We start from the raw sequence: 22,781 nt of genomic DNA on the forward strand, positions 1-22,781 counted from the left end.
GTATGCTGGGAAACAATACTTCGTGGATCGACAACTACTCAGGTGGTACAAGATGAGGATCGAAAGAAATCAGAGGATACGTTGGTCATGATAAGCGCGGTACATTGAAAGTTCAAGGGGGTCGTAAGGAGTTGGAAAAAACAACAGTGCATCTCGGACGCCGTTCGACTAGCGATCAGAAGCTCAACGAAGCAGGGCACCCCTCGGCTTGCGCAGCGAATCAGCCAAACCCAAGAACGTCTCAGCCAGTCGGACCTGGGAAGCACGTTAGTATCCCCCTGGCGGTATTGTAGATGTCACGTACGGAATCCAGCGCTTCGGCGTAGGAGGACTCGACGTAGGCAGTCGTCGGCAGGGCAGGGTCCCTCGGAGCACGGGCTTGCACATCGCGTGCAATCTGGGCCATCCGGCGCAGGACTTCATTGCGAGGACCGAACGAGACAGCGTGGAAGGAGAGGTGTTTGCTGCGTACGAATGAGCATCAATGACTACCGAATGCTACCAAATGTTCCTTACCCGAGCTGAACGGCCGCCTGGCACAGCGCGTGCACGCTATGGTCGCCGACGCTGCATTCACCGTCCGACAAGAAAATAACGACGGGCGTTCTGTCAAGGATTAGCACCAATCGAAATATTGCAGAGGGTTCACGGACCTCTCGGTGCTCCAATGCTGGCGTAAGAGCGTCTCTGTAGCCGACAGCGCAGCGGTGTAGTTGGTGCCGCCACCAGCGGTCTGACCCACGATGCCCTGTAGAAGCTGGTCTGGATTGCGGGCGAAGTCGTTCGCGATGACCGTTGAGACCGTCGAGTTGAACAAAAGAACGCTATAGGCATCCCGTCGCGCCGCCTGCGCCCCTGTCGCGGTGACCGCTGCATGTCGAGCCATCCAGAAGCTGTGCAAAGCTGAGTACACGGCTCCCAGGCGGTTGTTGCACCGTTGTTGGATCAAGTTCGTCCCCGGAGCATTAGGTAGTGGACGTCTATCGGTACCTGTCATAGACCCTGATCGATCCACGACGAAGATGCTGCGTGATCATGAGCAACACACGGCGCCGAAGGGATGAGCAACGCACACGTGGAATGCCTGTTGCAGCACCGCGGGATTCTTGCACGAGAAGTGATGACCGTCGTTGGACACATATCCTAGACCTTGACCTTGGGTATGTTGAGGAGGATGGAAGATCGGCAAAGTACAGTATGAGGGCTGGGCAGGCGCCGTCGTAGTGGCTGCATGTTCAGGCCCTGTGCAAGAGTTAGTGACCAGCGTGCCGCGCGCAGGAGTGCAATCTACCGGAACACATCGCGTCGCTGAGCGGAAGGTCAGATAGATCATCATCATCAGTGGGATTTCGAACGTACCATTTGGCAAAGCTCGTTTGGTCCTCCTTTGAGTATGGGTCTGGGATAGGCTTGAACCACTGCTCGCCGGCGATTCTTTTCATCCTCACCTTTGAAGCCTGAATAAGATAGACGATTGAGTGTTAGACGAGAGAAAGAGGATGGGTATATACGCACCGGTGCGCTTCCAGAAGAGGCCGTGAGAGATCCAATCCTTAGGCGTGTCCGGATCTGGCCTCATGCGCTCGCGGATATGCAAAATGCCTTCACCCTGGCACGCCGACCCGGATGGAGCGCGACAATTGTCTACGTGCACATGCCGACCCATGTCTTTGCACACCAGGTTGCAGAGCATCGGCGCCCCATCATCGTCAGCGCCAAACTTGCGACCGTTGAGCTCAATGGTGCCGTCTTGATCGTCAAGGGCCCATCGCGTCTTGGACATGGAGCCGTGGCTCGTCTCGTGCTCTTGTTGCGAGTGACCTGCTCGTAGTGTTCAAGATAACACTCAGAACGCACTACTTTCATAACGCTTACCTCGAGGCATCGTGCAGTAGTACCCGCAGTTCTCGCATCTGAACCACAGAATATCAGTCAAAACATGCCAAACGCGTACGAAGTACGGTAAGTCACCTAGCCTCGCAGTAGTGGAATGCGTTCGCGGCCGTTGTATGTGTATGAGGCCCATCGTGCGCTTTCTTGTTAGCTGGGATAGTCACAGCGCACTGAAGACGCTTCGCGACTATAGCACATTTAGTGCTATACTACATCCTGGTTTGACGCCACGAACCCTGTGTATACTGCAGAAACGTCAGTCGATGTGCAATCGAGGTCTACTCATCTACGAACCTTGGTGTACTGGAAAGTCTCGTGCCGGCCTGTGAAGGTCGCCTCGACAGACAATGGAGTCGTATCGATCTCGCATATACCGCTGGTGGTGCATCGTTCGGGACAGGGATGAGGTTGTCTAGGGGCTAATCAGCAAAACCCATAGGTGAAAACAAAGCATTTCATACCCGCAGAGATGCTGCGCATCGTGGTCCAAAGCGTGTAGATGGTCCTGGTCAGAACAAAGTCTATGACAAAGCGCACACTCCAGTGGGCACATGCGAACGTCGCAGACGTGTTCATCGTGGATTTCGTGACTGCGCGAAGTTACATCAGCATAACGGAACGCAGGAAGAGGGTGCACCCTACCTAGGAATTCGGCAAGTACCCCCGCAAGAGTACATCGAACCGTCCTTCAGAGCGACATCGATAAGGTCGCATGGCTGTCCCATCGTAAGTGAACTGAGCCTGCGACATTTCCTGCCAAAATTACCTCGCCACAGGCATGAATCTGAGCCGCACACATATGCTCGTCCTCAGTATGGCCAGTAGGCTAAGTCCCGATTAGTCCTATACTGTGTGCACAATATTGCGCGAAAATACCTTGATACAATCGCCGAGGCAGCCTTTCTTGTTGCGCAAGTTGCATGGCTCACCGCAGAGATGCCGTTCAACGACGCAACTACAGGAACCATTCAGCTAAGAGAATATGAAACGCAGGCCAGTGTGCTCACATGTGCTTCCCTGCATGCCCCGCGCTAAGAACCTCGTCAGCAACAGCCTACATGAAATTCGAATGCCTTACGGTAGTCCGCAGATGGCTTCTTCATCGAGGTGCTCATCACTGTAATCGCAGTGCTGCGGGCATACGTGGTTGGTCCCGCAGTCGTGGGGCTCGCTGGAGCTGTGGCGACGACTCCGAAGGCAGAGCAAGTTGCACGTCGAACACTTGACTTTGCACAATTCCACGTCGGCCTTCATCTGGGCACCGATGGTGGCAAACGTGCGTCGGAGATTATCGATGCTCGCGTGCTCAGCCTTGAAGCGCTCGAGATTCGTTTCCAGCCACGCATGGACGTGCTCGACGCGCTGGTCAACTATCCCATCGAGATAAGACGAGAGTCGCGCGACCCAAAGATCCTCGGCCACCGCTGAGCGCGAGGAAATCTGAGACCATCCCTTTTTCAGGTTTTCCAAAGCGCTGTCTGCGTTGACGCTTTCGCCAGCAAGAACGGCAACGTGAAGCACGGCGTCGGTGTCGGACATCGCGATTTCTTCGTTGGTGTCCATGTTCTAGATACTGCATTCAGATATCCGCTGCGCGCTTCACAGCGTAGCACTTCACCTTCAACGGCTCGTCGTCATATGCGTCGGCAAAACCGCGAGCGAAGGCAATGGGGAGCACCTCGAGCAGACGACCGGCGCGATGGGCAGCGAGAGTTTCTGCGCATTGGAGTTGTAAAGAGACGAGAATACGTGGAGACTGCACTTACGATCTATCGAGCCCCAGTCGTTGCTCTGTCACGCGCGTCAATGCTCGCCAGTCGTCAATATATAAGGCACACGCACCTTGAGCTTCGCCATCAAGGTCTTGAGGGTCTGTAGGAAATTGCCAGCAGATGGATGCGTCAACACTTGCTTGTCGAGTGCATTCTTGAGCGTGACAAAATACGCGTAAAACTGCTTGGATTCGATGACCGGCCATGGAATGATGTTGAGTCTGCCTGCATGAAGCTTCGAGATGAAGTTCGCATCCTGCTCTTCGTGAACGATTTGCTGCAGAGATCAAGGATCAGTGGCCATTAGATGGAAACGATGAAAATGCATTGCTGCCATACCTGCAATTTAAGCCGAAACCTTTCGAAGAGGTGAGTAAACTATTGAGCAAGAAAGGAAGCACAATTACTCTTTGACGATCTCCTTCTTATCTGACTCTACTACGTCCTGAGCATAGGTGAGCTCAAGTGGTCTAGAAAAAAACTGATCTCACCTTGATGATGATCACAAGCGTCGATTGGAACAGGCTCGGATTGGCCGCAGGGTCCAGGATGGATGACGAAGACTGAAAAGATTGGAACAGGTCCGTAATGTCCCGCGACAGGGCGAAGTTATTGCGGAAGAGAACCTAAGTGAGGTCAGTTCGTACGTGGACAGCAGCTTTGGCGAGGAACGCACCAGGTTGGAGATGGCCGCGTTGAAAAGGACCAGCAGCATGTCTTCTTGAGCCGACCGTTCGATACTGTGAACACCTGCACGACGATGAATCAGTTGTGGTGGTCACAGTTAAGACTTTGACTTGCCTTCGAAGTCCAAAGCGACAACGAGACATGTATCTGTTGGTGTGACCGCCAACCAAACGCCCTCTATAGTAGTAAAGCACATCAGTCGCGCCGTAGTCTCTGACTTGACGGCGGTCATACCGGTGGTCCTCATCGCGCTGCCAGCGAAAGATGTATCGGCCAGATGGTTCAACGCGAAGCTCTTGCCCACGGATTGTTCACCTGCCCAGGCGATAAGAGCCACGAAGAAAGGTATGAGGGCGAACTCACCCATCGATGACACCACCTTGACGGGCTATGCAAGTTATGTTAGGTCACGAGCTGACTAGCAGGGCAGGTATAGTACAAACCTTCGTCGATTGGTATGACTGGAAGATCGACTCGTACCAGCCCAAAGACAGCGCATCCACGATCTGACCCACGTCGGCCCCAAGAAGTGCCCTTTCCAACTCCGTGGAGTAGACACCATCCTTCAACGGAACGAAGCGGTTGTCGCGGGTAACGGCGATGTGTATCGGGATCAGGCAGAAGACATCCACGAGCCATTCACCGAGGCGGAACCGGGAGATTTCCGAGTCCCACTCAACGCCTGGCATGACACCGTCACGGACATCCTGAAACGCGACAGCATCCACCCGGATATCACGGAGGACCTTTCCAGAAGGCTTGCGAGTACGCTGCTCGAATGACTGGATCATCTCGACAAAGTGCGAAGCAAATCGATCTTGGTGGTGCTCGGAGACGAAGACGAGGCTCCTATCGGGTCGACTGACGTCTGTGACGACGGTCTGGCGAGGGATGGCGGGTATGACTGGAAAGCGCGTCCAGACATCGGCATGGCATTCGATGAGGCTATTATGCAAGGTCTGTGTGTTAGACCGCGACGACGACTTGAACCCTTTCTCCTGGAAGCTGAACTCGGTGACCTTCTTGGTGATGTCGAGGGCGTAGGAGCAGATGGTCTTGTCGCCAGCCTCAATCCAGGCGAGGTGCACGTTACTGCGATTCACGATGGATGTTGATATAGCGGACTCCTTTGCCGAAGGCAAGTCAAGAGCGATGCCCTCGCCAGACCCAAACGTACTCCAGTGATAGGCACGCGTCGCAGGCGGCGAGTCGTCCGTGTCCTTGAACATGAGGATCAGACATCCGCCATCGGGTGAGGTCAAGCAGGTAACGGGAAGTCTCGGCAAGGATAGCGTCGCAGGTCTATTGAGGCATGAGTGGAGGACGAGCAAAGAGTAAGATCGCTTTACCTGAACTGCTGCGTGATGAGGGAAAAGACGCGCACCTGCGCCACGTTGTCGATCAAGAGAACCTCTTCACTGCCGCTGACGATACACATCTGGTGCATGGAAGAACCGTCGGGGTACCATTGGTTGAGGTCGATGATATGCGTCGATCTGACGGTTGCGAAAGCCTCGTCGAAAGAGTACACATACAACATCAACTAAACCAACTTTGAGTGTGCGGTATCGAAGTATCATAAAAACTCACCTTGTGTGTGGAGCATAGCGCCAAAAGCCGCGTTTGCTCGTCGACGGCGAACACGATGTCCGATCCTATCTTGTCTTGATGGAGTGTCTTCTTGATACGACCATTGTCGGTAGCGCCAGCGAGCGCGGGCAGGTCCTCGAGGTAGACATGGAAGTTGTGCCCGTTATCGACGATCAGGAGACATTTCCCATTCGCCAGCAGTTGGAGATGGCGCACGCGATAGTGCACAGGCAATCGAAAGCTCTGAGCAAAGCGTGCTTCTTCCCGCAACGCCGGTATATGCATCCGATTCATCTGCAATTCCTGCTTGTCACCCGAAGGAACGCCGAGAGGATGGACAGTGTATTCGATAGCGGGAGCGAGACGACGCTGCTGATGACCACAGATGGTGTACGCTGGCGGAGAAACTTAGTGATGAGTTCAGAGGCGTGTCAAAACATACATACTAGGACGAGAGTACGAGGAGTAGGACGTGAGAGCCTCGATACTGTCGAGGTGGAATACTTCGCTTTAAAAGCAAACAAATTTAGCAGGGGAAGGCCATTCAACATGTCTGGCAAACTCACGTAGCCTCAGGTCGCGCTGCATTATTGACCTCGCGGATGAGCGCTTGACGGTGCGTCTTGGCTTGTCGGTCCTTCTCGATAGTAGCGGCTTGCGCCATCTGGTCCGACAACACCGTCTGCTGAATGCTCAGTAGCTTTGGTGTCAAGGTGCGCTCAGACTTCTCAATGATATCATGTAGGCACTGGTATGCGACATCGATGGTCTGCGCGATGGGCGTCTTGAATCCGGCGTCGCGAACGAGTAGGTCGTCGAGGCTGGTCAGAAATTCAGGGTCATCGGTTTTGCGCGCCACACGCAGTGCGCGATCCTTGATAGAGTCTTCGACGGAGGTATCCTTCCCCCAGAATTTGCTGAATGTGTCTTTGATCCAGCTGGTTCTGCTTGACTTCGCCGCGTCAGAATAAAGATTGCCCTTCAAGTCACCTCCTGCGATGATGGATGCAAGCAGATCCTCGCGCTTCCCTACGTCCAGCTTCGCATAGTTGGAAGTGTCCATGACAACTTGAGCGATGATGAGGCGATCTTTGAGGGTGCGATAGGCGGTCGAATGCTTGGAGATCTTCTCGAGCTCGTCATGCTTCATCTGTTCTACAAAAGCACGCTCCATGGCGGGGACGAGCTGTATGAGATGCTGGAATGAACCTATGGAGTCCTTTGAAACGTCCGCCAGGCTTGGAAGATCGAGTTGGACATACCTATAGCATCTTCCGAAGCTGCGGACTCCTTCTTGCTGAGATCCACCCCGTCCTTCGCGTCGCTGCGAACCGTCTTCGTCTCTTCCACGTTATTGGGCGCTGACTGCCCGTCTGCAATGTCGTCGACACCGCCTCTTTCCTTCCCTTTTCCTTTCCCCTTGTCCTTTTCCTCCTCTCCATCGGTCTCGACGATCGACCACAAGCGTTCCCTCAATAACCTACGCTGACCATCAGTCGTTATATGGACGGTCTTCAGAAATAACATACGGATAAAGCGAGGCAACATGCTCGACAATGGCGACACGAACTGCCTTCTTGAAGGCGCTCTTGCTGCCGTTGACTTTGTCCTTGACCTCGTCGCGCTTGTCGCGCAAGTCAGCGTCGATGTCCGTATTGGAATTTCGGACGTTCTGCTGATAACGACTGCACGGGCTTGGGAACGCCTCGCGGAGGCCGCAGTTCATGAGACATTCGATCTGTTTGGAGTCAAGCTCGTCTCCAAGGTAGACGGCAGCGCCTTGTCTACAAAAGGTCAGAACCCAGCAGTGGACGAGTTCGACCACACTCACTTGAAGTAGTACTCGATCTGTGCTTTATTGTACTGCTTGTAGCGGATCGGAGTGGTCTCTGACTGCTGCGCAAAGTAGCGCGCCGTCACGAAGGCTTGCGTAGTCTCTCCCGCGATCAGATGCGGCGCGAGTATATCCCCATCGATGTTGCTCTCCGCAGCGCTGTCTGAGACACCCAGCGAGGGCGAGTGGAACTGAGATGAAGGTGAGCTCACGCATCGAGCGGTCAAGGGATACCTACACGAATGCCGGGACGGACCGCGACGTCCTCCTCCTGCTCGTTCGTCTTCGCGACCTCGAAGGTGAAGAACCGATCCGCGTCCTCGTCGAGGTCTACGTCTTCGTCCTCGACAGCCGCCTCCTTCCATACCATCTGCTGAGCGTGCTCCGGGGAGATCAAGCACATCGTCTGATCCGCAATCTTCGTAAGGAAGCTGTGCAGGAGGACGTGTTAACTTGCGAACAGCCATTGACGACGGCCTGGCTTACCGGATGAAGGTGACACGATTCTTGCACACCGCGGAGGGAGCATTGTCGTTCCACGTTGCATCCTCTGGCCAGTATATAACGAACAGTTGCTCCTCGGACGCGGTAGGGAGAGTCATGCGCACGAAGTACAGACCCGAGCGAAGCTTGCGCCCCGGAGAGTCGTCTTTAGCGCGCAGGAGCGCGCTAGATCTAGAAAGGCATCATCAGCATCCTTGCCTCGTACTATGAGCACCAGTCATACGCACAGCTTGCGGTTAACGACCTTGGTCGTCTCCAGGAGCTTCACGATCTCGGACTTGCTCCCGTAGATGCCGATGGGCTTGACGGTCAGCTTATCGAGCGCCTTGAAGTCGACTTTCGTGAGCGACTGATAGGCGCCGGGGCAGACTTCGTTGATGAAGCGCGCCAGCGAATCCTGGGCGATGATGATCTTGTCAACTAGCGATGCGTCAGTACCGCCGTCTCATTCGACAGACACCTAGACTTCACCTAGACCGCCGCTCCCCTGCTCGTTGATGAGGTCGAGAATGCGGTACAAGCCCGGGATGGACTCGGCGAGATCATTGCTTTCTTGCTTAGGATGAACGTCCTGCGACGTGGTAGGTGCGAAACGCGCATGCGCCTGCTTGACGCTAGGGTCTGGGGAGAGAGGACGAGGTTGGCCGTTCGCGTCGATAGTCGTAGTTGCATCGGGCGCCTGTGAGATGCTCAGGCATAAGCAAGACCTCGACAACAACTGCCTTACGGTGCGTTTGGCGCTACCCTCTTGAGACGCTTTGAGGACATCGACTCTGGTTGGATGGACACTTGTACCAACTGATTGCGATCCGGACGCGCCAGAGGCATTGTCAACGCGGACTGTCACCGCAGGTTGATCGTGATGCTCTGCAACGGCGTCAAGCAAGCCCACGCCGGAACGGTGAACGCTCACGGTTCATCGGAACGTCGTATCGAACTAGCTTTTCGTCAGGGAACAGCTCGGGAGGCTTGAAGCTTGCCATGGCTGCAGGATGAAAGGAGCGGGCTCGCACAAAGGCGATAGACCTCAAGTCAGCCGCATGACGCGATCGACCTTCCTCGACACGACCCTAATAGACGCGTACCTCAGGGCGTGCCAGAAGGCAACCCCACATCGTAAGGGTGGCGAGAGGGTATCGGATAAGGGCAGCTGATATTCAGGAACTTCGTGCGGGAGGCCACTGGCGCATATTCGACCAAGCTTCCGCTGCGCCTGGACTCCCGTGTCTGAGCTTCATTGTAACCTGCGGGCGGAGACCGGGACGATTGCCTTGGATATCGCGCCTCCGGGGGTCCGCTGCGCATCGATAGAAGTCCAACATCATCTGGTAATTTTCGGAAAGCCTCCGTCTCAACGCCACCCCTCAGCCACAACGACGGGGAGGGAATTAGGGAGGACACAGACGAATGACTCGGCGCAAGGAAGGTGCCTATCGGGCGGCAAAGTACACGAGGGGGTAGTGGCAGATAGACGCCGTCTTGCGAACGTGCAGGAGGGCGTTTGTGGGCGCGTACGAGCTATGGAAGCGGGGGCTCAGACATGAGGATGGTCCTCATCGTAGTGCATTGCATCGATCGTCTATCGAGTACTGTGGCGACGTGGAGTGAGCATCGTAGGCTTGAGGAAAAGGAAGTGTGGCACGCACGATATCTATATGTACACTGATTCCGGACGGTAGTGTGGTCAGTATCCCTTGCTTCCTCCCAAACCGCCTGCAGAGTTCAGCGCTTCGCCGAGCCTATCGTTTGAGAACTGCCTGGAGATGGCCAGTTCATCCAGGAGCAGACACTCAGGAACGGAATCGTCCGCCACGACAATCGGTCGCATACTTCAGGGCGAGGATGTCGTCCGCACATTCCCCCAAACAAGTCAGTACCGAAGTGGCGGCGTATCAGCCTGCGGGCTCGCTGCCTTGAACTGCGCTCGCGTAGTCTTCGAGAATAAGCAGAGTGATGAAGAGCGATTGAGATCGACGCTGAGTTCAGCCATGACGGACGTAGGCAAACTGTCGAATTGCTGGTTTATTACAGGTTACTGACGCGGTTCTCCAGGAGATCATGGTGGCGACGGACTGCTGGCAAGGGAGCTCGCATCTCGAAGTCGAGCAGCTGCTGGCGCTGCCGTTGTTCGCGCGTTCGCTCAAGCTGGTTGAGACGAAATTCGCGGCCGTCGGCCACCGCAAGCTCCGGGAACTTGTCGAGTTCGTGCACCACCACGTGTTCCATTGTTCGACTTTCTCACCTCCACCTTTGCAGAGATTTGAGAGATATCCCTTCGATAAATGGCTGCGCTGCTGTGGTCATTACTCGGCCTCCAGAGATAGTGGCATGCCTCAAGCTTCCCCTAGGCTCAGCAAATGGAGCGAACCCGAAGTCCGTCTTTGCGATTTTTGACTCCCACTCTCGCCCGTCACATCCAGACGGAGCTGGCTGGTTCTTCTCGAAGTCCTTGGACCAGGTAGCGAAGTATCTGCACTCTCTTCTTGCCGTCGATGCCCGCCTGCTTGCCGACACGGGCATGCAATGGCAAGCTCAGCTTCTCTCGAACTTCTCCGGACATCTCATCGTCCCAACGCGCGCTCATGATCTGCGTCCTCCTGAAGAAGAGCTACAGCAGGTCCTCTGGGACTCTTCTATCGCCATACTCCGCCTCCAGGGCGAGCTCGAGGACACGAAATTTCAGAACGCTGCTCTGACCGATATGAACAAGCGCTACGAAGACGAAATCGGTGAACTTGAAAAGAAGAATAGGGAGCTTCATCGACGAGTCGAGATAGCACAGAAGCGCTCTGCGAAGCCATCACCGCCCGCTCAACTGTCCGCACAATCGTCATCGGCGACGCAGCTGTCGACACCGAGCACCAGTCGGGATCATCGTCAGTCCGTCGACGTTGGCAAGGGCAAAAGACCAGAGCGTTCGAACGGCCGAACCCACTCTTTTACTGCGAACAGCAGCGCCCTATCCCCCCAAGAGCTGCAAGCCCTACAACTGCAGGATGCATATCTTGAAGAGGACAGGCGCCTCCGCGCGGAGCGCGAAACGCTCGCCAAGAGCGCTGTCGGCATATTCACCTGTTCGGTCTGCATGGATCAGCACCCCGAGACTGACATTGCGCGCATCCGTATGTGCAACCACGCCCTATGCCGAGAGTGCATGCGCGGGTACATCCTCACCAAGATTCGCGAGCGCGTGTTCCCTATGCGCTGTCCAATATGCCCTACAGAGCAGCCGACTCGGGAGCCTGGCAGTCAGTCTTTGTCCTTTCTTACTCGACGCTTCGCTCACAATATCTCAGTAATCGAAGAAGACCTCATCCAGCAGACTAACATCCCTCAAAAGGACCTCGAAATCCTCGAGGAGCTTCAGCTCGCCGCCTATAGCGTGCCCATCTACTGCCGAAAGTAAGTCTCCCCATCATCCCTTTCCATCATCCTTTTCAACTCCGCCGTCCCTCCCCATTACCACCCACCCGCTACGATCTCGCCAACAATCCGAACCCCGCTCACTCGCTAACAGCCCGCCCCCAGATGCCAGAACACCGTCTTCGTCGACAAAAGCGAGTATCAGGCAAGCCGCATCGTCGCATGCCCGCTCCCTGGCTGCACGTATGCGTGGTGCCGGCACTGCCAGCAAGAAATTGGATTCGGGCGCGTCGAGCACTCGTGCGACGGCTCGCTCGAGCTCGCGACGCTGATGAAGGACCGCGGATGGAAGGCGTGTCCGGGTGAGTGGGCGTTGTGTGGTGCGGACAGTACTGTCTACATCGCATACCGCTCGACGTATTGAGGCGTTCGCTGACACCGCTCTTCGGTATAGGATGCAAGACGAATATACAGAAAACGGAGGGCTGCAATCATATGACGGTGAGACCACCTTCTCTCGCCACAAGGTTTCGCTGACCCTCTCCCACCAGTGTCCGTCACCCGGCTGCAACTGGTACGCGTCGGTAGCTTACTGCTTTTGATCGAGATACTGACAATCATCCCCACAGGCACTTCTGTTACGCATGCGGTCAAGGCATCGTCCAGTCTATCCGGCGAGACGAGTTGCAGAGGGAGATTTCGCGACACTACCGGAAGTGTACCTTCATTCAGGTTAACATCCCGGACAGAGGTATGCCGCCGTAGGACTACGTGATTCAAGAAGTGGTTCGTATTGTACAGTATTATTGTATCAGATTGCCTGTATGTAACTACTGTAAGATATGTTTCTTGAGAGACTCTCAAGGTCATCATCATACGAACTCGCGCCTCATCAGTCCCAAATCCTCTCCGGTAACCTCGTCACCAATAATCCTCCCTCCTCGCCCCCACCACCTCCACCTTCCCCCTCTTCTTCCTCTCCGCCTCCCACCTCTGCACCCACTTCGCCATCTTCCCCCTGGAATGCTCGCTCCCCACATTCACCGTCGCGATCATCCTCACCCAATCAAAGCTCAGCGCAAAGCACGTCAGCTCGAAGAACGACGAGTGCTCGGAGTACGGCACGCCGTAGAGCTGGAGCAGCGGCGTGGAGTTGCGCGTGGGGCGCAGGTCGGTGTAGGCATAGGTCCTGGACTGGCCGCGGGCGATGATGGTGGGGATGGGTGGGGAGAGGTCGGTGCCGGCGGGTTGGGTGAAGCTGAGAGGGCAGTTAGTTAGTATAGTTGGTGAGGAGCAGGGAAGACACAAAGCACGTACGTCCATCCTGTAGGCCGAAAACCCACCGCCCTGCTGAACGTGTCCTTATACCGCTCGTAGTACGGCTTGAGCTTGTCGGACGTGATCACACCGAGGGGCACCAGATGTACAGCGGCCTCCCTCGGGTTGGAGGTCAGCAGTGCATCGAGCTCCTTATCCTGCTCGCATCGCAAGATGGCCGCCTTCCTGTTGTCGCAGTAGATCTTGCTATTCAGCGCGTGTGCGATTGCTAAGTAGGGTGTAAGCAAGATGGCAGAGCTGTAAGATGGGACAGCTGTGAAACGAGGCGACGTACCCTTCGCAATTCGCTCCTTGCCGATGGAATACGTACTGCGAAGGCGAGTGTGAGATCCCGCAGAAGTCAATTGAGCAAATGCACTCACCCGACCAAAACAAGTATACGGTCAGAGCTCGAGGCCGCCTTCTCCTTCGTGCTGACCCAACCATCGATCATTGTCGTCTCTGTCCCAGTAGGCAGCCCATTAACAATCCGCCTCGCCAGCTCCGCGCACGCATCGATGACCTGCGGCTGAGGCGGGAACGTATACTGCAAACCCGTTAGCTTCCTCTTCTCCCTTCTCAAACCACTAGCCTGCCCTACCTTCGGATCCAGATACGTCGTATCCAGATAGACATGGTCGATCTTCTTCCCCTTCACGCACGGATGCTCTACATGACGCGGCGACGCCCGGAAATCCCCGCAATGCAGATACCTAAACACCCTGCCCGTGCCCACAAACGGCGACTTGAATGCGCTGTCGCCTGCGTTGACCGTCTGCCGGCCCTCGAAGAAGAAGAGGGAGGACCCCGGGCAGTGGTTCGCCTCGATCAAGGTCACCTTCACGCCCCCGGTGTCGGGAATCTCGGTAGGCGTGTCAAGGGGAAGAGGATGCAGCCACTTCTTGTCGACACGCAGCATGTGGGCGATGAGGTTGCAAGTGACCTCGGAGCAGTATATGGGCCCGCTGTCCCAGGATGAGGAGAGGTTGGTGTAATGGTCGGAGTGGGCGTGCCTATGCGGGGTTCAGAAGGGCGTATACGGATGAATCAAGGGGCCAACGCACGTCAAAAAGTACGCCTTCACACCCGGTATGCTCCCATAGCGGAACGCATCCACCGCAATTGGCATCCCTTGAAGGACCTTGTAAAAAGGGGCTTTTCTACGATTGGTCTTCGTGGGGCGAAAGGTGCGATCCTCGGCGACGGTCGCCTCCTTCCAGGCGTCGTTCTCCTTCAGTGAGGACATGAGGACGGCGAAGGCGTTGCCGGAGGCGACATTGGGAGGGCGTGGGCGGAAGGCTTTGGCGGGTGGCGGTTCGATCGCGGATATGGGACGGAGGGCTTTCTTCGGTGGCGCGCTTGTCCTGCTCGTAGGGGCTGCTAGGCACGTGTTGACGTGGTCTTTTAGGACCTAAATGCGGTGTCAATACCGTGTTCCGAGGGGAGAGTATGGGTACGCACTGCGTCGGATGGGAAATGCTGCTCGCACACCGGGCACACTCTGGCATCATCTGCTTCTTCGTCGCCCATCTCCAGCTCGGGATCATCTCCATCCAACGTCCGCGAGAGCTCATCGTCCCCTGTTCCCCACTCTGAATCCTCCCACTGGCCCAGCCCGTCCTCCAGAGTGATAGGTGTGACCGAGTTGCTAGACCCGGCACCAGGTGTTTCCAACGGAGTCTCGTCGCTCTGCTTGACCAAATCCCCTGGCGCACTAGATGGCAGATCTATGTGAGTTGGATGGGTACTTGACGACATTGTATCCGCTGCTGGGGCGGGCGATGAAGGTATGGAGAGAATGTCCGGCTCGCCGAAGCGCATTGTCGGTTCGCTAGCGGACTGGTCGACAGGTGTTGCTACCCGCGGTGGTGAGGAAGAAAGAAGTAAGACGAGTTCGCCAAACGATGCTGCACATGTTGAGGAGGTCTTGTCCTCCGATAGGCGTCGTTTGCGACATGGTCGCTCATCTTCGACAACAACGGCGTCTTCGCAGTCGATGCTCTTGCGCTTCCCCTTGCGCGACGGTGTCGGCTTGGACTGTTCCGGCTCTTCATCGTCTGATATCTCAATGACGGTAGCTTCGCTACTTTCAGCCTTCACACGAAGTCTCGGTGTGACTGGCGACGCCTTCCCCTTCGGTATGGGTTTCGACTTGCATTTCGGCTGCGCTTTCTGTGTGGCAGGACTCTTCGCAAAGAAGTTGTGCAGGGTCACGGAAGGTTGAGAGGCCTTCGATTTCTTCAAGGAGGGCGCCATGAGACCAACAGCGCTAGGATGACAATGAAGGTTGAGAACAAGACCTGATCATTGCTCAGGCGCACGTGGCTTGTTCGGCTCCGAGTCTCGTGACTTGGTTGAGTTTGTAACCACAAATTCGAACTGAAGAAGTACAGGATGTTCCAGCGCCTGTCCTACTAGCGCTACCAGAGGTACACAGGTACACAAGTTGGGTATACAGATACATTACATATTCATACAGAACCCGCATCCAGAGTGAAAGACGGTACGTGGACGGAGCCACCAAGATCACTTGTCGCGTAGTTGAATATCCCAAACCGATACCCCATAAAGAACTCCCAGCCCGTCACCATCGTAAAGTCCTCCCCAATACTCGTAAACGTGCTTCCGTCCGTGCTATACGAGAAGCGCGCGATGTTGGGCGCTTGTCCTCCTTGAGGCGTGATATCTGCGTATAGGCGCAGCCAAACTGTGCCACCACTAATCTCCGCGGTCGCAACGACCGTCCCATTTGACGCCGTATCCCAGTTCTCATCCATATCGATGTCGGTGACCATCACCACCGTGAACGAGCCGCCGTCGTTCTGCACACCAACATATCCAGAGTGATCCCGCAGGAGGACGAGACCCGCGCGATCGCCCGGGGCCATGTCCTCGTAGTTGAGCTCGATCGTGGCGGTCGAGTCGGGTCCGAGGATACGCGTAGTGAGTGTGTTGCGCGCAGAGTAGAGGTCGGTGGTCACGGTGACGGAGTTCAGCGTTAGGCCGTCACCGACAGAGTAAGCAGATGTGTCCGGGTTATGATTCCACTCCCATCTCGGCCCGAGGGTGTCGAAGGTTTCCGTTCCCGTAAGCGATGGGGTGGGGACCTGCGGGATCGGGTCGTCGTATGTAGTGGCGAAGGCGCCGTCAGCGAGCTGTGCGGGTTGTAAAAAAAGTCTTTATATTCTAGCTGGCCTGACTGACCTGCGCAACAGGAAATCCATCTTCACCCCAAGTAATCGGTGCCATGACCGGAATTCGACCACCAGGATACGCGTCGATGAACCCCATATAGTACCAATCGCCCTCCGGCGTATCCACCAGACTGCCCTGATGCACCGACCCTGCCTTATTGTCCGCCTGCGGCACGTTCAGCACGAGCGTCTTGATCGTGTAGTTGCCGAATATGCTATCAGCTTGAAGCATGTACGTCCCCGCGCCGGGCTTCGTGGCGAGGATGTAGTATCGTCCGTCGTACTTGTATGGCCGTGTGCCCTCGAGGTAGCCTGGGTCCATGCTATGAGGACCAGAGGAGACTGTGCAGAGAGGATGGACGCACCGATATCGGCCGGCGGAACAAAGACCTGCTGCGAGGTCACCTCCTCTGTTCCGTCGTCCGATAGCTGCGCCACCCAAATGTTGTCGTCTGAGATGTAGGAAATGTACATCTTATCATCGTCGTCAATCAACAGCCCCGAGTCGTAGTAGCACTGCGTGAATCACATCAGCACACCGTCTCCCCTTTGCAGTCCCCCACCGTTCTCGCAACCCGCCACCCACCTTCTCGATACTCGCCCTCCTCGTCCACTCCCCCGTCACACTCGGCGCACTATAAACATACGAAATCCAAAAATCCACACACCCGCCCCAATACCACGTATCCTGACTCGCCCGATACCTCAACCACGACGCCCACACGCCCTGCCTGTACACCCGCCCCGTCGTCAAATCATAATCGCTCCCCCAGTCCAACCTGGGTACGGAGTGCCCTATGTACTCCCAGTTGATGAGGTCGTGCGATTGCAGGATAGGCGCGCCGGGGGAGTAGTGCATGGTGGAAGCGGAGTAGTAGTAGTTGTCGTTGACGCGGGAGACGTCGAGGTCGGCGAGGTCGTTCCAGAGGATGGGGTTGGTGTACGCGAGGGCGAGCGTGGGGGCGCATAGGAGCGCGAGAGCCCTGACGAAGAGTAGCGCTGAGCAGATGGTAAGCGTGGAACAGCGAGACGATCAAGTAATTACTCACCGTACATGTTGCCGAGGGCGTTAGCTGTCGTACGTCGTGGTTCCCTGTGCCTATATACCTACCTGACAGTGGGACGCTCATCGCAAGAACCTCGAAACGATGGTCAAAACCCAGGCTAGGCAGACCGCGGTCGATAGTCTGGTGACTAGAATACCCATAGACCGACCGAAAATGAGCCGTGCGCAGACTTGTTCACGCTGTTGAGTGAGATGCGGCTTGCCGTGGCTACCAAGTCGATATGTCGTTTGTGTCGAGGCCAGGGAACCACTAGAAGACGGTATCGAAGGCTTTCGCCATATCTACTACGAGTCGTAGCTAGCGATGAGGAACGAGGTCGTATGTTGGCATCGTGTGATCCTGGCCCATCCCACTCACCAACAGAAGCCCCTTCACTATACGGCAATCGACGGTCAGGGGATAACACACCAGGCCCGAGACCGAAGAACAAGTCCGCTTCGGAGGTGTAGAAGAAGGTTGTCTTGCGCTCACGCGTCCCACTCCTACAGAGACGAGTCCTTCCACCCTCGGAGGACTATCCGCCCTCTTTCGAAAAGTCCAAATGCTCGAAATCATCATCATGCAGTGGAAGAACAAATACAGTCATGTGTAAAGCATCTACATGGAATACTCCATCTTCGCTGCGAAGGAGGTCAGCATTCAGCAAACGATGCGTAGCACACTGAGGATAGGGAGACACTGGAAAAGAGGGAGACACTTGAAAAGAGGGAGACACTGGGAAAGGAGACGCTGGAAAGAAGGGAAACAATGGAAAAGAGGGAGACACTGGAAAAGAGGGAGACACGGGAAAAGGAGACACGGGAAAAGGAGACACTCACTCTCATGCTTCTTCGCCTCGCCCACCTTCCGGGCCGCCTTCGTCAGGTCCTCCTGCTTCACGTACTCGCGCTCGTCCCGGATCGCGAACATGCCCGCTTCGGTAATTACGTTCCGCAGATCGGCGCCGTTGAAGCTGTCGGATAGCTATAGGGGCGATGATCGTGAGTATCCGTGCTTTGCTTGACCACGACGTGTTGACATCGACTGAGCAACCTCGACAGCGGCGCATCGACCTCGACAGCAGCGCACCGACCTCAACGACGACGTAGCAACAGCGCAACAGAAAAAGGATTACGAACCTTGACGATCGCCTCATAATCAATATCCTCCGCCTTGTTCACCGGCGCGGCGTGAATCTTCAAGATCTCCAACCTTGCCTGCTCGTTCGGCAACGGGACCTCGATCTTGCGGTCCAGGCGACCTGGCCGCAAAAGTGCGGGGTCGAGGGTATCAGGTCGGTTGGTGGCCATGATGAGCTTGGTGCGGCCGAGGGAGTCAAAGCCGTCCATTTGGTTCAGCAGCTATGATAATTGTGTGAGTATGCTGTGAGGAACGATGTGGAGATAGGTGCTGCACACCTCCATCAGCGTGCGCTGAATCTCGCGATCCGCGCTGGTACCCTCGGAGAACCGCCGACCCCCAATGGCGTCGATTTCGTCCATGAAGATGACACAGGGCTCGTGCTCGCGCGCGTAGCCGAACATCTCGCGCACGACACGGGCACTCTCGCCGATGTACTTGTCGACGATGGCAGAGGAGACGACCTACGCAACCTGTTCAGCATACGCAATATACTATGTGAGGGCAAGCACGCACTTTCAAGAAGTTCGTCGACAAGGTCGCAGCGACGGCACGCGCGAGCAACGTCTTCCCCGTACCTGGCGGGCCGTACAGCAGCACACCCTTCGGCGGCTTGATACCCACGCGGAGAAAGAGTTCTGGATTGAGGAGGGGAAGCTCGATGATCTGGTAGCCAGGTTAGCGCCATTAACCTCATGCGTTGAGCATCATCACGCACCTCTCGCAACTCGCGCACTTGTTCGCCCAAGCCACCGATACCGGCGAAAGAGGCACCTCCCGGATCCTCCAAGCTCATCTTGTATACGAGCGGGTCGACCTCGCGCGGGAGGATGCGCATGATCGTGAGGGTGGTCATATCGAGCGAGACGCGCGTCCCTTGCTTGAGCTTCTCGGCGGGTAATGCTGGGCGATAAGAGACGACATAACGGGGTCCTGACGAGGCCTTGACAATGACTGGAGATGTTCAATGAGGGAAGAAATGGAAGGAGGGTCGGGAGTACGCACATCGCTCATCGTCCAATTGCTTCATCACTTCGCCGATGATCTGACCGACTGACTGGACGGCCTTGATGTCCTCCTCCGTCTTCTCATACGCCTTCTCGAGATCCTTCAGGGAGAAGCGGACTACCAATCATCAGTTAAGAGTACTGAAAAAGATATATATGTGACGCACGATTCTTCAAGCTCTCGCTGCTGGCTTCATGATTGCGCATTTTCTATGCATGATTAAGCTAAGCCCTCAGCAGGTTGTCATTTACACACCTCGCGGTAGGCCTTCAGGGCATCCTTCCTTCGTTGATCCATGGCACCGGACGATGTTGAGGCCAGGCCTTCCATGGTACAGACTGCAGGTGAGAGGAGAGAACAATGGGAAGACGCGTCCTTCCCGGTCCGGGGACGCGTCAGCTCGCGTCACGTGGTCCGATGCGGGGGGACCCACAAGATGGAGATTGAGCCCACTGTCTGCTTTAAGAAAGAATAGATGGTATCTATGGCCTCATTTTTGAGCTTCAGATGTCTTCCTTTCACCCGCTATGCTCGGAACGTATGCCTAATCCTATAGCAATTTACATTGAGCGTCTTCAGAAAGGCCTGATGGTCTAGTAGTATGATTCCTTGTTAGGGCAGTAACCGTTTCGAGGAGGTCCCGGGTTCAATTCCCGGTCAGGCCCATTTTTACACCTTTTCGTACCCGAAATTGTGCGTTCTCGCTTTGGAAGATTGTGTTTTCGGTACGAGGAGAAGTGTTGCAGTGTATTTGGTCGGTCGCGTGCGTCACTGTCGAGTGAGTGATGGAGTTTATTTGACTTCGTATCTTGCCTGCTTGTCTTCTCCCGTCACGCAAAAGCTAATTAGACGCAAATTCAACTAGGCAGCGATCGCTTGGGAATACGCGTCAATGAAGTGAGCTATCGCGCACAAGTACGCGCGCCATCAGAATCAACGTGACCATGTCAAAATACCCTCCCCACACCGAACTCCGCGATGCATACGTGTTCCGCTTCCTGCTAGCCTCTTCTTGACCTCCATTGTCTCCTACCCCTCCACGACGACCTTCCAAGAGTATCCTGGTAGGTCGGAAGCACGGCTACTACCCCTTCTATCTCCTACGCGGGATGTCGCGTGATTGAACGATCGTGTGGCCCTGCTGCGCGTATACACTGGTGAAAAGCCCACTCACCTCGCCCCCTCCATGTTTCCTGTCCGAGGGCTCAGGGCTCTGACAGGATTCGTACGCGGTCAAGGAGAAGTGCGTCTCCGTGGGTTATCATTGCGTGGGATTGTATTTGCTGACGGCTCTTCTTTTGCCGCCTCCAGGTGTCCATTCAGCTCATCTACCCACCATCTTCTTCCTTATTTCCTGTCGCACGCGCACGCTGTATGTAACCCCCCGACGGAGGTTCCTCGCCATGTTGCACTTGTGGTGTACCAAGCTCTTGGCGCTCAGTCGCTCGTCGCTCGTCGCTCGTCGTCGTTGCTGGAGAGTTCCCTTCGCCTCGTTGCTGAATCGCGTCGCCTGGTCACCCTCGGCAACCCAAAAGCGGTCACAAAACACCGGGTTTCGATCCAGCCAGGGACACGATCACAGCTGCCGGCGGGCCGAATGACATCAGCCTCCGCGTGGGCGCCCCTTTCGCCCAGAGTTGGAAGGCGACGGAAAGAATGCGTTCGGCGTGGCTGACTTCATAAATACTCCTTGGCGGTCGTCAGCTTCCCGGTTCCCTCCTCCCACCACACACATTCTATCCTACACTCATTGAGGTCAGTCCGCGCGCACGTCTGGCGAGACGTATCTTAACTCAGTCCTCCATGTGTCAGCCGGGCGAACACATCAGCTCGCGCAGTATACGCCAGGCCGGTATCCATTAATCCCGCGCGTCGCTTTTCGCGTTGAACGCCCTGTTCCCCCTCCCACCACCATGAGACGGCTCTTTCTCGCCGCGTTCTCTACCCTCGCCCTGGTGGCGCGCGCCCAGGATCTCTCCGATGACGAGATTAGTCTCATACGAGCTCGCCTGGCCGAGGGCTCGACCAGAAGGTGCGTGCGCTCGCCCTAGTACGCGTCTCACGAACTTACGCCAAGTGACAGCTGGGAGATCGGCACCCGAGCAGAGGTCCTGCTCGAGACCGATACACCGGACTTTAGTGTCTTCTCGAACAACGCGCTTCCCCCGTCGCAGGACGCACCGGACTCGCTCGATCGCGTACTCTCTATCGCGAACGAAACTGTAGCCGACCGCGCTCGCAGTAATAGCAATGCGACAGGAGCGCAGCCCCTCATGCAGGACGGTAGTGCGGGTGATCCCGCCTCCGTCGGCGTGTCTGTCATTCTCGCGAATTGGACGGGCCAGGACGATCAGGACTACGCAGGCGCCGCGCGCGACCAGCTCGACTTCCTCCTTTACCACGTACCCAGAACCGACGACGGCGCGATCTCGCACCGTGTCTCTGAGGCCCAGCTATGGAGCGACTCCGTGTACATGGTACGTCCTGTCGCACGCATCTGACCTCTTGGCAGCGAAACTTACCCCGAAGTCCTGCAGGTGCCCCCGTTCCTCGCTTACTATGGCGTCATAACGGAGAACAAGACGCTTCTCGAGGAGGCGTACAACCAGTGCTCGCTCTACCGCGATTACCTGCGCGACAAGGATGCGGGGAATCTCTGGAAACACATCGTCGAAGGCTCCTACTCTGATGAGGGACACTGGTCGACGGGTGCGTGCATACCCGGGGACGGTCCGTATTTAGACGCGTGGGTACTGACATGAGTCGGCTTAGGCAATGGCTGGGCAGCCGCTGGCATGCTGCGCGTCTTGGCGACAATACAACACTCTCAATATGCAGACGACCTCAAGGACCAGCAGAAGGACCTTGAGGACTGGATATTCGAAATACAAGCAGCAATGTACGATAATCATCTTGTACGTGTTTTCCCCCGTGCCGTCCGTCCCATTGACCTAACTCCGACCCTCAGTACGACAACGGTCTCTTTGCCAACTACGCCGACGAAAGTGTCGATGGATCCGACAACTTTTACGACGCCTCCGGCACTGCAATCCTCGCCGCCACCGTCTACCGCCTTGCGCTCCTGCGCAACGTTTGGCACTACCTCCCCTCGGCCGAAACTTCGCGCGCGGCACTCTTCGCGACGCAGAGCGGCAACAGCTCCGCGTACGTGCACTTCGACGATGACGGGTGGCTGACGCCCGTGGTGAACCCACTGTCGTTCGGCGATGAGGGCAGCAAGAGCCCGGAGGGTCAGGCATTCGCGCTCATGCTGCACACGGCGTGGCGGGAATGGGTCGACAATGGCAGTGTTGGCGCGAATGGGTCGGTGCGGATAGCTTCCGCGCCAGCGCTGCTACTCATTGGCGCATGTGTGGTCTCCCTGGCGGCAGCGTTGCTGTAAGCAAGATACGCTACGTCGGTCGAGCTGGCG

The 22,781-nt window shown here is 56.0% G+C and overlaps 6 protein-coding genes and 1 non-coding gene across 7 annotated transcripts; 3 read left to right on the top strand and 4 right to left on the bottom strand.

Moving 5' to 3' along the window:
• Nucleotides 1–3: 3 nt before the first annotated feature.
• On the bottom strand, nt 4–9,263 carry SCHCODRAFT_02618966 (uncharacterized protein). Its single transcript, XM_003033306.2, has 43 exons — nt 9,194–9,263; nt 9,008–9,147; nt 8,752–8,959; nt 8,508–8,700; nt 8,263–8,451; nt 8,015–8,207; nt 7,774–7,967; nt 7,472–7,726; nt 7,205–7,422; nt 6,509–7,151; nt 6,389–6,450; nt 5,943–6,337; nt 5,702–5,895; nt 4,796–5,654; nt 4,716–4,740; nt 4,587–4,667; nt 4,467–4,529; nt 4,342–4,415; nt 4,157–4,291; nt 4,073–4,110; nt 4,005–4,023; nt 3,736–3,942; nt 3,660–3,684; nt 3,512–3,609; nt 2,972–3,459; nt 2,901–2,924; nt 2,770–2,848; nt 2,660–2,719; nt 2,536–2,609; nt 2,355–2,483; nt 2,188–2,305; nt 2,129–2,138; nt 1,972–2,080; nt 1,876–1,913; nt 1,516–1,821; nt 1,449–1,457; nt 1,360–1,399; nt 1,292–1,308; nt 1,074–1,242; nt 654–1,025; nt 517–606; nt 305–464; nt 4–255 (listed from the first exon to the last, which is right to left on the bottom strand). The coding sequence occupies exons 1-43, from the start codon at nt 9,198–9,200 to the stop codon at nt 184–186; spliced, it is 6,879 nt and encodes a 2,292-aa protein (XP_003033352.2). The 5' UTR covers nt 9,201–9,263; the 3' UTR covers nt 4–183.
• Nucleotides 9,264–10,981: 1,718 nt separating this feature from the next.
• On the top strand, nt 10,982–12,408 carry SCHCODRAFT_01090199 (uncharacterized protein; the record flags this gene model as incomplete). The annotated part of the gene is made up of 6 exons (XM_003032735.1): nt 10,982–11,528; nt 11,577–11,682; nt 11,809–12,005; nt 12,098–12,144; nt 12,195–12,217; nt 12,273–12,408. 6 exons carry the CDS (start codon nt 10,982–10,984, stop codon nt 12,406–12,408), a joined length of 1,056 nt encoding a protein of 351 aa, XP_003032781.1.
• On the bottom strand, nt 12,266–14,285 carry SCHCODRAFT_02227020 (DRMBL-domain-containing protein). The gene is made up of 5 exons (XM_050342117.1): nt 14,025–14,285; nt 13,562–13,973; nt 13,344–13,507; nt 12,961–13,290; nt 12,266–12,901 (listed from the first exon to the last, which is right to left on the bottom strand). The coding sequence occupies exons 1-5, from the start codon at nt 14,204–14,206 to the stop codon at nt 12,565–12,567; spliced, it is 1,425 nt and encodes a 474-aa protein (XP_050201153.1). The 5' UTR covers nt 14,207–14,285; the 3' UTR covers nt 12,266–12,564.
• Nucleotides 14,286–15,246: 961 nt separating this feature from the next.
• On the bottom strand, nt 15,247–17,304 carry SCHCODRAFT_02618973 (Arabinanase/levansucrase/invertase). The gene is made up of 5 exons (XM_003033308.2): nt 17,204–17,304; nt 16,741–17,153; nt 16,520–16,670; nt 16,165–16,466; nt 15,247–16,115 (listed from the first exon to the last, which is right to left on the bottom strand). Exons 1-5 carry the CDS (start codon nt 17,208–17,210, stop codon nt 15,432–15,434), a joined length of 1,557 nt encoding a protein of 518 aa, XP_003033354.2. The 5' UTR covers nt 17,211–17,304; the 3' UTR covers nt 15,247–15,431.
• A 451-nt stretch (nt 17,305–17,755) lies between these two features.
• Nucleotides 17,756–19,702, bottom strand: SCHCODRAFT_02618977 (26S proteasome subunit P45). Its single transcript, XM_003033309.2, has 9 exons — nt 19,604–19,702; nt 19,515–19,557; nt 19,346–19,465; nt 19,059–19,294; nt 18,857–19,006; nt 18,619–18,804; nt 18,340–18,561; nt 18,040–18,184; nt 17,756–17,841 (listed from the first exon to the last, which is right to left on the bottom strand). Exons 1-9 carry the CDS (start codon nt 19,676–19,678, stop codon nt 17,819–17,821), a joined length of 1,200 nt encoding a protein of 399 aa, XP_003033355.2. The 5' UTR covers nt 19,679–19,702; the 3' UTR covers nt 17,756–17,818.
• A 228-nt stretch (nt 19,703–19,930) lies between these two features.
• Nucleotides 19,931–20,013, top strand: SCHCODRAFT_t67. Its single transcript has one exon. It is a non-coding gene; the product is annotated as a tRNA-Pro (tRNA).
• A 1,248-nt stretch (nt 20,014–21,261) lies between these two features.
• On the top strand, nt 21,262–22,751 carry SCHCODRAFT_02699217 (glycoside hydrolase family 105 protein; the record flags this gene model as incomplete). The annotated part of the gene is made up of 5 exons (XM_003032736.2): nt 21,262–21,380; nt 21,432–21,825; nt 21,886–22,057; nt 22,121–22,263; nt 22,317–22,751. The coding sequence occupies 5 exons, from the start codon at nt 21,262–21,264 to the stop codon at nt 22,749–22,751; spliced, it is 1,263 nt and encodes a 420-aa protein (XP_003032782.1).
• Between the last annotated feature and the right edge of the window lie 30 nt (nt 22,752–22,781).

Source organism: Schizophyllum commune (genome assembly GCF_000143185.2).
Source record: "Schizophyllum commune H4-8 unplaced genomic scaffold SCHCOscaffold_4, whole genome shotgun sequence".
In the NCBI taxonomy this organism is placed as follows: domain Eukaryota; kingdom Fungi; phylum Basidiomycota; class Agaricomycetes; order Agaricales; family Schizophyllaceae; genus Schizophyllum; species Schizophyllum commune.

Bases quoted from the DNA above. Each gene is read 5' to 3' on its own strand.
- SCHCODRAFT_02618966 (XM_003033306.2), bottom strand. The intron at 4,530-4,586 runs GTATGACCGCCG...TTACTACTATAG, and splicing joins CAGCGCGATGAGGACCACCG to AGGGCGTTTGGTTGGCGGTC. The intron at 256-304 runs GTACGTGACATC...CGTGCTTCCCAG, and splicing joins ACGCCGAAGCGCTGGATTCC to GTCCGACTGGCTGAGACGTT.
- SCHCODRAFT_02618977 (XM_003033309.2), bottom strand. From the start codon at position 19,678: ATGGAAGGCCTGGCCTCAACATCGTCCGGTGCCATGGATCAACGAAGG. The intron at 19,295-19,345 runs GTGCGTACTCCC...GAACATCTCCAG, and splicing joins GCAATTGGACGATGAGCGAT to TCATTGTCAAGGCCTCGTCA. The intron at 17,842-18,039 runs GTGAGTGTCTCC...CCTCCTTCGCAG, and splicing joins CGAGGCGAAGAAGCATGAGA to CGAAGATGGAGTATTCCATG.
- SCHCODRAFT_02227020 (XM_050342117.1), bottom strand. From the start codon at position 14,206: ATGTCCTCACTGAAGGAGAACGACGCCTGGAAGGAGGCGACCGTCGCC. The intron at 13,291-13,343 runs GTGAGTGCATTT...TCGCCTTCGCAG, and splicing joins CGTATACTTGTTTTGGTCGG to TACGTATTCCATCGGCAAGG. The intron at 12,902-12,960 runs GTACGTGCTTTG...CTGCCCTCTCAG, and splicing joins TTTCGGCCTACAGGATGGAC to CTTCACCCAACCCGCCGGCA.
- SCHCODRAFT_02618973 (XM_003033308.2), bottom strand. The intron at 16,671-16,740 runs GTGGGTGGCGGG...TGATTCACGCAG, and splicing joins GGAGGGCGAGTATCGAGAAG to TGCTACTACGACTCGGGGCT. The intron at 16,467-16,519 runs GTGCGTCCATCC...GCATGGACCCAG, and splicing joins TGTTCCGCCGGCCGATATCG to GCTACCTCGAGGGCACACGG.